The sequence below is a fragment of the Netta rufina genome, assembly GCF_964035555.1.
Source record: "Netta rufina genome assembly, chromosome: 29".
Lineage (NCBI taxonomy): Eukaryota > Metazoa > Chordata > Aves > Anseriformes > Anatidae > Netta > Netta rufina.
This window is the reverse complement of record NC_140153.1, coordinates 3,412,716-3,427,744: the sequence shown is the minus strand read 5'-3', so window position 1 is coordinate 3,427,744 and position 15,029 is coordinate 3,412,716. Positions and strand designations below refer to the sequence as shown.

The following is a 15,029-nucleotide window of genomic DNA, read 5'->3' as shown; positions in this document are numbered from 1 at the left end:
CCAGCCCTCCACCCTCTGCTGCTCTTTTCCCTCTCAAAGTGCTATTTTAAATAAAATCAAACATTTTAACGTGTGTGGTGCCTGCGGCATTGGTCCAGGGCCGGGAGGGAGCGTGGGGCTGGGGCCATGGGTGGGGGCCAGGGCTCGGCGGCACGAGGCTCCCTCCTGCTCAGCTGGATCTGGCTCCAAGATAAATCCTTGTTATCACTAATTAACAAGGATGGGAGCCTTGCCAAATGCTAATTAGTGCCATTGCTTTGATTGGCAGGTGTTTACCGCAGTTCCCCTCCATGGCCTTGAGCAGGGCCGAGCTGGCTCCGGCCCTGGGCTTGTGTAGGGCCAGGGCAGTGCGTGGTGCCCCGGGGCCCGGCCCTCCCCGGCCCCGCTGCCTCAGTTTCCCCTTTCGCACCCCACTGGTGTTGGCTGGGATGCTACAACCGGTGGGGGCGGTCACGGTGATGGCAGCGGTGACACCCACGTCCCCACCATGCACCAGGGAGGGACCCAGCCCGTCCTGGGCCTGCGTCACCGCTGCCAAGGGCCGTGCCCGGCACCTGGCACCGCACCCACGGCATCCCCGCTGCGGCCGGGCCCTGCAAGCACAACCGGTCCTGCCCGGGGCCTGGCTCCTCCCGGCCACGCGTGTCGGGGCCGCAGGCAGCCACCTTCCCTGCCCCAGCCAGCAAGGGGGGGTGCCGCGGCCCCTCTCTGCCTCGGTTTCCCCTCTGGGCGCTGTGGCCACTCAGTTACGGGGTGCCCAGGAGGCGAGGTGCCTGGCTGAGCATCACCAAAGCCGGCCGTGATCCCGGGTTTGCTCCCTGGGGAGCGCCATCCTCGTGCAGTGTCCCCACCCTGCAGCCAGCGCGTGGCCCCAGTGACCGCACGGGGCCTGGGGCTGGTGGCGAGGCTGAGGCCAGCTGAGCTCATTGCATTGGTACCCAGGCAGTGAGGCTGAGGCCGGCTGAGCTCATCGCAGCGGTACGCGGCGCTTAGTGCCCGGCACACCCAGGGACGCCATCCCTGAGCCCCGCGGTGCCAAATGGGGGCTCCCTGGGGTGCAAGGGGGAGAAGGCTGCGGGGGCACGGCCTGGTGGGCTTTGGGATGCTGTGGGTCGGTGTGGCTTGGCACAGCTTGGCATGGCACGGCTCGGCTCGGCACAGTTTGGCTCGGTTTGGCACATTTTGGCTCAGTTTGGTTTGGTTTGGCTCCGCTCAGCCCCCCCTTGCCCAGTCCCGGTACCCCCTGGCGCAGCCCCTCGGCACATCAAGGGTGCCAGGGGCGTGGCCAACGCAGAAGGGGCGTGGCCAATTGGTCGGGCGTGGCCGCGAGGCGGGGGCGTGGCCGGGGGCGTGGCCGTATATAAGCGCGGGGGCGGCGGCGCGGGGCCGCAGTCGCGGCGGGGCCATGACCGGGCGGCAGGGCTGGTGCGCGGTGCTGGACGTGCGGCCCCACGGCCAGAGCCCGGTGAGCTCCGCCCGGGGCCCGGCCCCGCTGCCTCCTCGCGGTCCTGGGGGGTGGCGGGGAGGAGGTCCCGGGGGGGAGCTGCTCGGGGGGCGCCCTCGGGGCTCGCCCTGGGGCTGGGGGCAGCGTTGCCCGCCGGGGTGGGGGCTGCTCCCGGCCCCCGTCCTCGTGTCCCCGTCCTCGTGTCCTCGCCTGGCCGAAGCGCTGAGTTTTGGGAGGGCGGGCGGGTGGGCGAGCGGCTGCTGCAGGCTGGGCGATGGCATCGGGACCCCGCTGCCCCCCGGTGGGTCCGGGCTCCCCTCGGTCGGTCCCTCGGGGCTCAGCAGCTGTGACTCCGGGGGCGCACAGTGGAGCTCCGGCTGTCCCCGAGGGGCTGCGGTGCGGGGCCAGCAGCGAGCGTGCTCAGGCAATCGCTCCCTGGCTTGCTCGGCGGCCTCCTGTTTTCCCTTCCACCTCCTTCGCTCTTCCCCGTCGCAGCCAGGCGGCTGCAGAAAGGCCAGGCCCAGGGTGGGGCAGCGACCCGCAGCCGGCCCCGTGCGCCCCGACCTCCCGGCGAGGCCGTGGGACCCCCCCCGGCCGGCGGCACTGAGCCCCTGGGTGCTCGGCCTGGGCCTCGGCGGGCTGCGGCCCCCCAAAACGCCGCCTCGACGGCTGCCGGGGCCGCGGCGTTTCGGGTGCCGGCAGCCGCCCGGCCGAGCCCTGCCGGGTGAGTCACCCCGAGTCTCCCCGGGAGAAGCCCTCATTCCCCGCAGCTTCCCTGGCCTTATAAGGAGCGATTGCAGAGTTGGGCTCGTTTAGCTAATGGGTTATTACGGTGATAACTGCCTCTGGAGCGCTGGGGCTCTGCAGCTGTTTGCTAATGATCCTCGGCGATACCCTCTGGGTCAGGTCAGGCCTGTTCCTGTTTAACAGTCGGGACGGACAGACAGACGGATGGACGGACGGATGGAGCGCTGTCCCTGTGGTTGCCCTTGTTGGGATCGCTCCGACCCCTGGCTGGTGCTGCCCCCGCACCCATCCTGGAGGCAGGAGGGCTGCCTGGCACCCTTGGGCGCTTCCCTCGAGCCCTGGTGGGGTTGGCCGGGCTCGACGGTGAAAAACGCACCCAAAGATTTAAAATCGGCTTCACCTGAAAGCCAGCAGCCAGCCTAGCTGAGGTTGCTCGCCTTCATTTCCAGGGGATCAGCTCTTTTTTGGGCTTTTGGACCCAAAGCACGGGCAGAGAATTTCCGAGCGCCTTTTCTCGAAGGGCGCCGGCCTCGGAGTGCCGGGGCTGCAGCAGGAGCCTCGCAGAGCTCCCCGCATCGCGGTGAATTCCCGAGGCTCGTGGTAAAAGCCGTGAGCCCGCGGTGCGGGGCGTGGGGCAGCCTCCTGTGCTGGACCCGCCAGGTTGGGGCGTGAAGGAAGCGGCTGCTCCGTGGGGTTGTGTTTTCTCCCCAAAAGCGAGGTGAGAGGCAGCCCGTCGCCTCCTGGGTGCTGTTGGGTTGCAAAACTTGCCTCCTCCTGTGGAAAGTAACGGAGGGGGCCCAAAATCCGCTGTCCCCTCTGTTTTGGGGCCACGCGGAGCAGCTCGGGAGTTGTAAACAGGAGGCAGGGCTGATTTAATGATAGCCCAGAGGTGAAGGAGTGGGGCTGGCGCGGGGGAGTTCCCGCGGCTCCGATCTTCCTGCTTGGAGCCCGATTCGGCACCGGGGGCGGGCGGGTGCCCGTGCTCCTGGGGGGCTCAGGGCAGGGGGCTCAGGGCAGGGGGCTGCTCCCGGGAACCTCCTGGCACCGGTGGGATCATGACCAGGGGCTGCGGGGGGAGCCCCCTGCCTGGGTGCGGGTCGGGGGGGTTGGATGGAGCTCGGGGTCGCCGGGGCTCCTTTGAGCCTCCCCAGGGTGTGCGTGCTGCTGGGCTGGGCTTGGCGGAGCTGTGTAACGCTGTTGTGCCTCTGTGGGATCGGTGCCCCTTACGGAGGGGCTGGTGGTGCTTCCTGGCTGCTTCCTCCCTTAAAGGGGGGCTTTGTGCCTTGTGGCCCCTCTGCAGCTTTCCCAGAACACGTCACCTCCTTTGTCTGGACCGGCCGTGGGGTCCTGCAGGGCTGTGCGGAGAGGGGTTTGCAGCAAACACCGTGCCGACGGGGCCAGGCTTCTCCCCAGGTGGTCGGCAGAGCCCCGCTCCAGCACCCGCCTCGCAGCTCGCCGCTGAAACCTCCCCTCCGTCCCCTCGGCGTGCACAGGAGAGGCCGGAGGCAGCCGGAGCCGTCCCCAGCCGGCATTTGCATGGTTCCCTTCCTGCTCGGGTGACCTTGGGTCTCGCGGCGCCGGCTGCTTCGCTCCCTGCTGCTTTGCTCCCTGCTTCGCTCCGTTCCTCGCCACGTCTGCTCGGCGTTGACCCGCAGACGGCTCCCTCGGGTTCTGGTGCGGGTTCTGGCTGGCTCTGACTGCGGGGCTGGCAATGGGCTTGCACTCGCTGCTTATCGCCGCGCATCTGCCCCGGGAGCGCGATTCCCTCGCGGCGCTGGCAGCGTCCCACCCTCGCGTGGGCTTGGCGGGCCGGGGACGGCCGTGCTGGCGAGCGTGAGAGCCTCACGCTTGTAAACAAAGCTGCGAGCGGGACACGTGAAGAGACTACGACGCGTTCCCCGTGGCTCCGAGGCGCTGAGCCGGCGGCCCATGCCGGGGCTGGCTGCTGCGTGGCTGCGTGCCGAGCCCTCTGCCCTGAGATCCCCCCATAGGAGCGGGACGGCAGCAAGGGAGGCTCCATCCCATGTGCTTGGTGCAGTGCAGCGGGGAGCGGGGGGTGCTCTGCGTGCTGGTGCTGCCGTGAAGCTGGGGGCGCCTCATGGACCTCGCCAGCAAAATGGGCGATGTGGGAGTGTGCCCTGCATCGAGCTCTTCCAGCACTTTTCTGCCCCTTTCTAACATCTTGGCTCCTGCCTAGGAAAATGTCCCCCGGAGTGGACGTTGCAGGCAAGGCAGGGGGTGCTCGCAGAGCCCAGGTGCTTTTTTTTTGTTGAGCTTTGGCCTTGCTGAATGAGGGGCTCTAGCGGGGAGCTCGGCTCCAGCAGCGATCTGCAGGAGGGCTCCTCGTCTCCAGGGAGCAGAGCTAGCGAGAGCAGTGTACACACAATGTTTTGGAAACAAACAGATGGCTTGTCGAGACTTGGACGGCGAAGGCAGCGCTTGAAAGCCGGGCGGCAGAAATGCCTTGACGCTGCTCTGCAGGGCAGGAGGCTGACGTGGCCAGGTGTGGCGAGGGGCGGGCGCCCGTGGCTGCGCGGGCACCGAGCTGGGCTCCGCGATGCCTGCGTCACCGCCGCCGAGCAGCTCCTGTTTTCGGGGCTGCCTTCAGCGAGCAGCATGAGCGACGGCTGCCCGGGAGCCAGCGAGGTCAGTCCGGGGGGGTTCTGTGCTGCACCGCGAGTGCCCGAGGCCGAAATGGGGCATTTTGGGTGCCTTCAGCCTGCTTGAAGGCTGTTTGTGTGCTCTGGCTCTCTGGCCATCTCCAGCCTTGTGCTGGACATCGCGGAAACATCCCCTGTTTGGGTAGGAAGGGTTTGGGTGAGGAGTTGGTGGAGCAACGAAGGCGAACCTGGTCCTTGCGCGGGTGCTGGTGCCGACGAGTTTCCACGCAGCCGGAGCCGTGGTTTGGGGAGCTGCTGCTGCTCCTGAAGGGCTCGGCTGGCAGGGAAGGGGCAGTGCCCCGGTGGTCGGCACGTGTTGGGGCTGTCTTGGGAGGGCAGGGAGAGGAGGAGTGCCTGCGGGTGCCCGAGCTGGGAGCAGCTGCCTTTGCCCTTCTCTGGGGCTGCCACTGAATGTCACCAAGGTCCCCAACGTGACCGGTAATGGCCGTGACTCCTCGCGTTAAAATGAGTCCAGCAATTGCTTCTGCAGCCCGCCTGCATTACCTCAGCCTTGGCTGGGCTACGGCTCCTCCAAGCCTTGATGGATTTGATAAATGCAGTCGTTGTGTGCTAACTCTTACTCATTTTAATCCGGGTGTTGTTTCGTAGGCTGCAGCCTGAACCCACGGGGGAGGCAGCGTGCTCCTTGCCTCTGCAGCGATGCTGAGCTGGCTTGCAGAAACGCACCAGCCCAGCACCTGCTGCTGCGGGACCAGAGCTGGATGTGGGCAACTTTCAGGAGTTCAAAGCTAAAACCTGCCTCTTGTTTCAGGAGAGCGTGAAGGTGCTGAGGCTGACACTGCCGAATGACCTGCCAGGGGACAGGCAGGCGAAGCAGAAGGTGCGTTCCCCACGCGGGTCCTGGCTTCGTGCACTGGTGGCGCTGGCCACGGGCTCTGTGTCTCGCTGCCCGGTGCCTTTGTGTGTGGGAGCTCCCAGGTGGAGCCTCCCCGGTGCTGGAAATGTGAGCTCAGGAGCTGATGTGGGGAGGGGGCAGATGTTTCGGGGAGGCTGAGCCGGGAAGCTCCTCTCCAAAACTTTGTTTGAAGATTCGGTGCGGGTTCCCTGAGCCTTGCTCGGTGCCGCTCGTTCCTCTGCTGAAGTGCATGATGCTGGGGGAGCTGTGCCAGCCAGTCCCGTCTCAGTCCCTGCTCTTTCTGTGTCCTGCAGCCCGTGGGGAAAGCCTTCGCCATGGTGGCCAACAGGTCGAGCAACGGTCACTCGCTGGCGTCCGAGTGCATCAAGTCCAACGACGGCGATGAGGAGATCATTAAGGTACGGCCCCAGCTCGCTGCTGCCGCTGCCTTTGTGTTTCCTGACCAGTGGGACTGAGAACAGGGCTTCGTCTGGAGCTCCCCGTGCGGGCGCAGAGCACTCCCCAAGCTGGGACTTGCTTCTGCTCGGGGGGCACTGGGGACACAGCGAGGAGCTGGGGTGGCTGCAAGCTGGGGGCTGTGCGAGGAGGTGGGGAAGAGGCAGCAGCCCCCAGGCGAAGCCAAGGGAGGCAAAGGGGGAGCCCGCTGAGTGCATCCAGGGGGTCCCAGTGCCCGAGGAGCTGGGCTTGGGCTGCCCTCACTGGGCTACCAGCACGCGGGGTGGGCGAGCCAGCGGCCGTGCCGGTGCCAAGGTCTCTCCTTCGCCCAGGTTTATCTCAAGGCGAGGGCCGAGGGTGGTGTGAACCACGAGGAGCACGTCAGCCAGCTGAAAAGCGAAGTTCGATACATCCAAGAGGTAGCTACGTCTGCGGGGGGCTGGTGGCGGGGGGCTGGTGGCGGGGGGGCTGCACACTCTGCTTGCGGGGCGCACGGCAACAAGCTGGCAGCAGGGCTGAACCCTCCGGTCTGCTGACGTGCCTGTACAGGGCAGCAGTCTAATCAAGCGCCATAAATTAATTCAGCCTGACTAATTGCTCTGCTATATGGACTGAATTTGAAGAGAATTGCGTGATGACTTTCCCCCAAGGCTGTCCCCTGCATGCCTGGGTGCGGCGCAACCGGAGCCTCTTGTTAAAAGGCAGTTTCTTTGGTATGTCTCATCTCCCAAAGTAAACTGGATGGTGAGGCTCCGGGACGATTAACCCTTCCCTCTGCTCCTGGTGGGGATGTGACTTCTGGGGAGGTGGAGAGAGCTGCTTGCAGGACATGGAAGCGGTTGCATGCGTGTTCTGGTCTGGGCAGCTTGACTTGGCCAAAATAAAAAAAAATGGGGGGAAAAGAAATTTGGGTTTGCTCTCCTGGGGGAATCTCTGTGCTGGGTGCTGGCCCCAGGGAGAGCGAGGGCAGATCTGGTAGGGCAGCCTCCAGCTCTCCCACGTCATCCTTCTGACTCCTCTGCCAGAACACATGTTTTCCCCCCGAAAGCAGCCAGACCTTGGTGCTGCCTCCTGTCTGCAGCGCAGCCTCGCTCCGGCGCTGGAGCCTCCCCAGGGCCGCGGCGCGCCGGGGGCGTTAGTCACCCAGCCCTTATCTCTCAGCCGCCTGGATGCTGCAGTTTTGTGTGATCCTTCCCCCTTCTGGGGCTTCGGCTTCAGCTGTTCTGATCTGAGCTTTCCCGTAGCTCCCCAGGTCAGGTTTCGGAAGGCCTCGCGGCAGCTGCCGAGCGTGGCTTTGGCCGCAGAGGCTGCCTGCAGCCCTGTCAGAATAGCTGAAGCAGCTTAACCGTGCAGAACGACCTAATCCTGCATGTGAAAAGCAGGGAATGAGCTAAACCAGTCAGTGGTGGTGGTGGTACCGGCCTGTCCGCGCTCCTCGGGGGGTCGAGGAGGGCCCCCCAGGACGGCTGGACGCGGTGGCAGCAGCTCGGGGCCGTGGGTGCTCCTCGGGAGCTGCTCCTGCCTCCTGTCCCGTCCTGCCGCTGCCAGTCCCAGGCAAAACACTTCGCCCCGATGCCTCCGGCCTCTAAAACCCAGCGGCGTTACCGGGGCAGGGCTGCGAAGCTGGGAGCTTTTCTTTGAAAAGGGCCAGAGCCACAGCCCCGAAGCGCTTGCTGCAGCTGGGGTGAAAGCCCGTAAATCATTCCTCTGGCTCACTTTCCCTGACTAATTTGGGGAGCTGCAAGTCAAGACCACACTTGTCTGAGCCCTGCAGGGTGGCAGAGAGTGCTGGGAACAGCAAGGGGCTCCTTGGCACCTCATAGGTGAAATCGATGATTAATGAACGAAAAATCTGCAGCGCCTCCAGGTTGTTGCCTTTTTTTTTTTTTTTTTTTTCTTTTTTTTTGCCTGTGATTGTGTGAGAAAGCTGCCTGGCGAGGACGGTGCCAGCACTGCTTGCAGGCAGAACTCGTGGCACCCACGGGTGCCAGGGGCAGGTTGGTAGAGAAGCACTCGATGGCCTATCAGCACCGGGTGTCCTCGCGGCCCCCGCGCCCCCGTTTGGTGTCTGTTGGGCTGCGTGACTTTGTCGGTGCAGATCGAGCTAAATTGACTTGCCTTTGCCAGGCTAGAAGTTCTTTGAAGAAGCTGCGGGAAGACTTAAGTAGTAAACTTGAGAACAGACAAGGAGATAAACAGCATGCACAGGTAACGGGAGCGTGTCTTGGGCGTTAAATGGCACTCACTTTAAAAAAAATAAATCACCTTTGGGTCCAGAAAATGATAAAAGGGGCCTTAAAGATCGTGGTGCTTGTGGCAAGTGAAAGCCCCGTTGGTCCCACGTAGAGGTGAAATGAGAAACCTGCACAAGTGTGCGACGAGGAGTCAGTAAGCAAACTGTTGGCTGGCCAAACGCACCCTCGCATGTTTGTTGGCAAGAATCGGGGCCTGGAGCGGCTGCGGTGCCCGGAGCTGGCTCTGCATGCGGGCGCGGGTGGCGGTGTCGGGAGGCGTCATGCCCGTCGGTGTCACCTTGTCCCGTGCAGGTGGTGCTGGAGAAGCAGAACGGGAGCTGGCTGCACCCCGAGAGTCCCCGCTCCAACTCCTGGGAGGACCAGGTACGTGGCCAGGGAGAGACGTCAGCTCTTGGAAAGAAATCCCAGTTTGATTTTGAGGTCTTCCTCCCGGCGGGTAGCTCTGAGCCTGGTCAGCACGCAGTGGGACCTTTCTGCCTCATCTCTCACAGCAAAGCCCAGCACTGGGCTTCTACTGGTGTCGGACCAGGCACCAAGCACAGCCCAGAGGTACACAGTGGCTTTTACAGCTGCACACACACAGGCCTTTTAGAGGAAGGGTTAATGAAGATCTGAGGTCTGTGAATACTTCCTCAGCTCTCCGTCCTTCCCCCGGCTGGAGCAGGCTGCCTGGGAGCCAAACGCTGCCAGGGGCGTTCCAGGGGCCGGGATTTCAGGATGGGTCACTGGGGACTTGGTTCACGCCGCCGGGTTTCAGGTTGCCCAAGTGCGGATCAGGATGGCATCCTGAAAACAGGGATTGGAAGGCGACCAGGTGATAGCGTGTGCGTTATCTGAGGGCTGGAAGCTGTCGCTGGGGTGTGGGAGGTGAGGACAGGAGTGCCTCGTGTTGTTCAGGTGGAGGGTTGATGTTGCAGGCTTTGTAACCAACAGCACTGCCCACAGAGGGGTGGAGGGCTCCTCTGGTAACTCCTCGCTGCTGATCCTTCCCTGTCACCGTCTGCAGGAGGAGGATTATTCGGGAGACGACGTGGAGAAGATCCGACAGACGGCGAAGAGGCTGTTCACAAAGCTGCAGGAGGCTGAGAAGCGCCATCAGTTGGAGAAGAAGGACCTGGAGGTGAGTGTGCTGTGCGCTTCCCTGTTGGAAAAGTGTGATTTTAGTTCATTTCTCATAGAATCAGTAAGGTTGGAAAAGCCCTCCAAGCTCACCTGGTCCAACCATCCCCCTCCCACCGATGTCACCCACTGCACCCTGTCCCCAAGCACCACGTCCAACCTCTCCTTGAACACCCCCAGGGATGGTGACTCCACCACCTCCCTGGGCAACCCGTCCCAATGCCTGACTGCTCTGTCTGAGCAGAAATATCTCATTTCCAACCTATTTTTGGAAGCCTGAGTCGTTGCACAGGCTCTTGAACCTCTGCTGTGCACAGCTCTCCCCTTCACCGCAGAGCCCCGGCTCCGTGTTGCTGTGTCCTGGCTCCTGCCCGTGGTCATTTTTGCTCTGCAAACCCGCAGTAGCCCCCAGGGAGGAGCAGCTTGGCCTCCTGCAGCACGCCCCCTGCGCTTTGGGAAGGGTTGTGGCCTGTCCCCAGGCAGCTGTGGGACGAAACCGCCGGGGCGCACAGGGCCGGGTCGGCGCTGACAGCAGCTCCCTGCCACGCGGTGCTGACGGAGCCGCGGCGTTGGCTTCCCTCGCTTCCTGGGCGCTGCTGATTAATGCTCCCCTCGGTTTGTTTTCCGCTGCCTGCACGGGCAGGGCCACGCGTGCCGGTGGGAGAGGTGACGTCCCGCTTGCGTCCCGTCCCGCAGACCAAACTGGTCCCAGGCCGCCTGGGGGCCTTCCTGCCGCGGGCCGGGCACGGCGTCCTTCGGGGAGGGGGCTGAGCGGTGACCGCTTCCTCCGGCACGGGGCCGGCCGCCCGCTGAGGTGGCGCTTGCCCCGAGCACCTCCGTCCCCGTGCGCAGGAAGCGGCGTGTTTGTGGCAGCGCCGTGAGGGCTCGCTTGGTGTTGGTCAGCTGTGGGGCTGGATGGAGGCGTGGGAGATGCCCGGGGCAGTGTTTAGGTCCCAATTTGCTTGGTCTGAGCCTGCTCCCGGCCGTTGTGGGGACTCACAGGGTGCCCCCATCCCCTCTCTGCCCCTGAGCCTTTGATGCGTGCGTGAGGCTGGCCCCCGAGGTCCCTGTGCCGTTGATGTTTGGCTCCCGAGGTCAGTTCCGCAGGCAGGTGTCCCAGGAGGAGCCTGCGAACAGCCCCAGAACACGCACGGCTGAGCACGGACGTGGGTTTGTGTCTGAGGTCCCTTTATTGCTCCAGCGTTGAGGCGCTCGCTCCTTTGAAGTGCTTTGAAGCCGGGGAGCTTTCTAAAGAACCTTTTCTCTCTGAAGCACGTCGGGCTGCGTGCTGAGACGCCCGGCTGCCTTCAGCAAAATCTGCCTGCCGCGGCTTCAAGCAGCTTCAAAACGCGGGGGGAGGAGGGCCGGGGTGCTTCGCCCACCTGCGTGCACCAGGGTTGATGACAAAGGGGTCTCTGTCTCGTTTGCAGAGGGCGGCCTCGCAGTACCAGGAGGAAGCCGAGCGAATGAGCTCTGCCCTGCGGAGAGCGGAGAAGAGCGTGCTGGAGAAGGAGCTGCAGGTGGACGAGCTGCAGCGGCTGCTGGCAGGGATGGAGAAGGTACTGACCCCGCGGCTGTGCCGGGGGAAGGGGGAGCCCCGTGGTGCCGAGGCCGGCAGAGCTCCCCGCAGACCTGCTGGGGAGCAGATCCCACGGGAGATGTGTCCTGGGCTTGGACCTGCCGCGTGGAGAGCTTCCCTTCCCAACCGGGCTTTACCCAGAAGCCTCTGACGAAGCGGTTGTGGACAGATAAATTTGACTGCTCCTGTTTTAGGCTTGTGGTTCCCAGGTCTAGAAGATCTGGTTGGTCTGTGCAGAGTCTGTCTTCTGGGTATCCTAGAGACGAGCGTGCAGTCTAGACAGCTGCCCGGTTCTTCTTCTCGTGGGGGCATTAACACAACCTTCAGCCTGGATTTCTTTTCCAGCTGTGGGCTGCTCCTAATAACATGAAACATAACTAACATTAAATAACATTAAACTCGTGAACGTAAGCGTGGCACGAGCACGAAGCAATCTTGGGGCGCGTCCCCTGGCCCAAAAGCAGGGGAGGAGAAGGCTTTGTGCCCTCCTGCAGCGTGGGGGTGAAGGAGAGGGACTCCTGCTGCTGGTCACCCTGTGGCTGCCCCCATCTGTCCCACGGGCTCAGCAGCGAGGCTGCCCGGGGGCTGTGGGGCTGTGGGGCTGTGCAGCTCCCCGCTCTCTATCAGCTCGGTGAGGGAGGCCGAAGAGCAGCGTTGCGACTCGTTCCCCCGCGTGTAACTCGGCCTCTCGCTCTGCCGCAGGAGCACAGGGGCTTGCTGCTGAAGATGAAAGAAGGCGAAGCGGAGCTGGCGAGGCTGAGAAGCGCGGAAGGCGACAGACTCGCCGAACAAGACCGGTGAGGCTCGGCCTCCGCTGGGGCTGCCAGCTCCGGAGCAAGCCCACGCCGCTGGGTCGGGGTGTCAGCTCGCTGGGGCATGACTGCACATTCCTGCGAAGGGCGTGCTCGCGCTCTGGCTTGCAAAACAGCTCCCTGCTCCCCGGCACTGACTAATCTCCAAACGCCTCCCGCAGCCCTGCTGGGCGCTGGAGCCGCGCTGCCCTGGGACCTCTAGCGGCCGCGGCTCTCCCCTCGGTGTTGGGTTTGCTCGGCCCGGCCGGCTCCCTGTGCTCCGGGGGTTAATTGGCGAGGAGATGTTTCTGGAAGGCCTCGTTTGTGGCCTGGCTCTTCCTGATGTTCCTGTGTCCCCGCAGCGTGTTGTCGGGAGTCTTTGTGGCTCCTGCTTGAATTGGTTTTGTCTCTGCCTCTCCATACCTCGTCTGGCCGAAATATTTTAGCACCCGTGTTGCTGTAGGGGAAGCCTGGCTGCTGAAAGCTGCTCTGGGTGCAGCTGAGCGAGTGCTGCCCTTCTGGGAAGCCGTCTGACGGCTCCTGGACTCCCCCTTTGTGCTTTCCCAGGTCGGCCAAGCTGGAGAAGGAGGTGGCCATGCTGCGGGAGAAGATCCACCACCTGGACGACATGCTGAAGAGCCAGCAGCGCAAGGTCCGCCAGATGATCGAGCAGGTGAGAGGAGCGGGACGGGACGGAGGAGACAGCTCACGGGGTTTAAAAACAAAGAAAAGAACTCTTCAGCTGCTTGGAAGCAAATAATTGCTGGTTTGTGAGGCTGATTCCCTCGGCAAACCAGAGGGGGCCAGGTTCAAAGGCGGCCCAGAGCCCTGTCCAGCTGCCCCGGAGCAGGGACAGACCCTGGGGTGAGAGCCCAAGGACTGCAGCGTGAGCGGTGGCGGTGCAGGCGCCCGGGAAGGGTAATAAAAGGGCTCAGTGATCCCAGTTTGGCCTGCTGAAAGAGTTAAGTCTCACTGTGTAAGCAGAGGCTCTTTCACCTAGGGCTTAATTCTCAGACTTAATTTGAAGCTTTTTTTTTTTTTTTTTTTTTTTTTTTTTTTTTTTTTATGCAGACCTTGGAGTTAATGTTGTGGGTGTTTGCAGGCAGGACGGCTGGCTGAGCTGCCCTCCTTCCTCAGCACTGATCTAGCCCAGGCGTATGTGAAAGGGATTTTTAGCAACTGCAAACGTTCTTTTTTTCAGCTCCAGAACTCCAAAACGGTGATTCAGGCCAAAGATGCTGTGATCCAGGAGCTCAAGGAGAAGGTTGCTTACTTGGAGGCTGAGGTGTGTCCTAGCAGGGCTTTTTTTTTTTGCCTTGGAAAACGTGCCCCATGTGGCCCCAAGGGCTGTGCTGGTTCTTGAGGCTGGTGTGGGGGCTCCCAGTGAAGCCGGGGCTGCTGGAGCAGCCGTGAGCTCCAAGGGAGTCCAAAATAATCTCAGCAAGCACGTTTCTCTGGCAGCTAAACCCTTCTTGCCTACAAAGCTGCAGTTGACTGCATGCGTGTCAGAAATTAAAATTGCATTCCTGCCTCTGGGATTGTAGCAAGTGTCAAACTTCTCTCCTTTTTTGGATAAAAACCGAGCCTGCGTCAGCAGTTCTAGCATTTTCTTCCCTCCTTGGTGACTTACTTCACTAAGCTCTGCATGGGGACAGTGTGCGAGCAAAGCCCGTGGTGAACCCAGGCAGAGAGTGGGTCTGGCTGCCTGTACCAGCTGGAGGGATGGCACGGGTGGGCTTCCAGGTTCTCCGGTCCTACACAGCTCCCCTGGCCCCCCTTTGTCGGGCTGGGTTTCATCTCCCGTGGGAAAACCTTCCCCAGTGTGAGAGAAAGTGGAGCGGTGCTGCCCAGCAGGTGGTTGGTGTCCCAGCTGCTCTTCACTAACCGTCCCTCCCTTCTCTTGCAGAACCTGGAGATGCACGACCGCATAGAGCACCTGATTGAGAAGCAAGTGAGTCGGGGCGGCCACAGCTCCAGGGCGCGCTCCAAGTCGGAGTACGTGAGCAGGTAGGCACGGGGCACGGGGCCTGTTGGGCTGCTCGGTGGCTTTATTGCAGCTCCGTGTGCCTTGTGGAGATGGCGCTGGGCTTGGGGCTGCTGCCTGGGTGGCAGCATGTTGTGCTGTGTCTGCTGGCAGGGGGCTCTCCTGCCCAGTGCTGCTCCCTCAGGGGAGTGCCAGGAACACGGGGCCCTCCCGTGGAGCAGAGGAATATTTGAGGAGCAGTGCTGGGACAGGAGCAGCCCCCCGGGTTTCTCCCAGGCACCATCCAGTTCCACCAGGCTGAACAAATCCTTTCTCTCTTGCAGCAAAAGGCTGTCGGGCCCCAAGCCGCTGCCTCTCATCCGAGTGGTGGAAACATGAGTTTCGAGGGCCAGAGCGAGCTGAAGACTCTCCCCTTGTTATCCTTGACCGGACTTCCCTGCTTGACTGCCGTTTTCTGGCCTCTGTGCTCAGTCTGCCCTGGACCCGCCAGCAGAGGGCTGTGCCCCGGAGCACCGCGGCACCCGAGGACAGACACAGCCGGGGCGGTGCTGGCAGAGGAGGGAGATCTACGAGGTGTCCACGCTGCTGTCCCACGGGGTCCCACAGCCACGTGGAGGCCGGTCTGGAGGCTGGCTTGGCTAGGGAGGCCGGGGCCAGCTGGCCCCGTGGTGGATGAGGTGGCTCCCTGGCTGGAGAGCCAGGCTCGCTTTCCCTGCCCTGTCCTGGGTTTGCTGGGGCTGCTCCGTGAGCAGCCGTGGCTTCTGAAGGGTCTTGTCCAAACAGCGCCGCCTCTTCAGATTGCAGCTTGCCACCGTGGACTTGGTGTTCAATCTGTTTTTAAGAAACAAAGCAAAGATTCACTCTCACAAAGAAGAAAGAAATCCTCCTGAAACAGGACTCCTTCCTACAAAACAAGCCCCATGCGTGACCAGTTGGGAGCCTCCACCTCTGACCTCCAGCACATCTGGCTGCTCCGGACTTGGCAAAGGTTCGTGTGGCCGAAGTCACCGTACCGACATGCTTCTCCCAGTCCCTCTCTCAAGAGTGTAGAGAAATCGTGCCCCACGTACATCTAGCGTTTAAACCCAGAGGCGGCTTGGTTTGTCCCTGTATTTATTTCAATAAATTATTGGTGTCT

The 15,029-nt window shown here is 62.7% G+C and overlaps 1 protein-coding gene across 2 annotated transcripts; it reads left to right on the top strand.

Annotated features, from left to right (window-relative positions):
- Positions 1-1,404: 1,404 nt before the first annotated feature.
- Positions 1,405-14,981, top strand: TUFT1 (tuftelin 1). 2 transcript variants are annotated; one of them, XM_084303119.1, is made up of 13 exons: positions 1,405-1,465; positions 5,624-5,692; positions 6,022-6,126; positions 6,496-6,582; positions 8,291-8,371; positions 8,710-8,781; positions 9,425-9,538; positions 10,968-11,096; positions 11,819-11,913; positions 12,475-12,580; positions 13,109-13,192; positions 13,814-13,914; positions 14,215-14,981. In XM_084303119.1, the coding sequence occupies exons 1-13, from the start codon at positions 1,406-1,408 to the stop codon at positions 14,267-14,269; spliced, it is 1,158 nt and encodes a 385-aa protein (XP_084159245.1). In that variant the 5' UTR covers position 1,405; the 3' UTR covers positions 14,270-14,981. The 2 variants fall into 2 exon arrangements, with proteins under 2 accessions (XP_084159245.1, XP_084159246.1); XM_084303120.1 differs by lacking the exon at positions 8,291-8,371.
- The last annotated feature ends 48 nt before the right edge of the window (positions 14,982-15,029 follow it).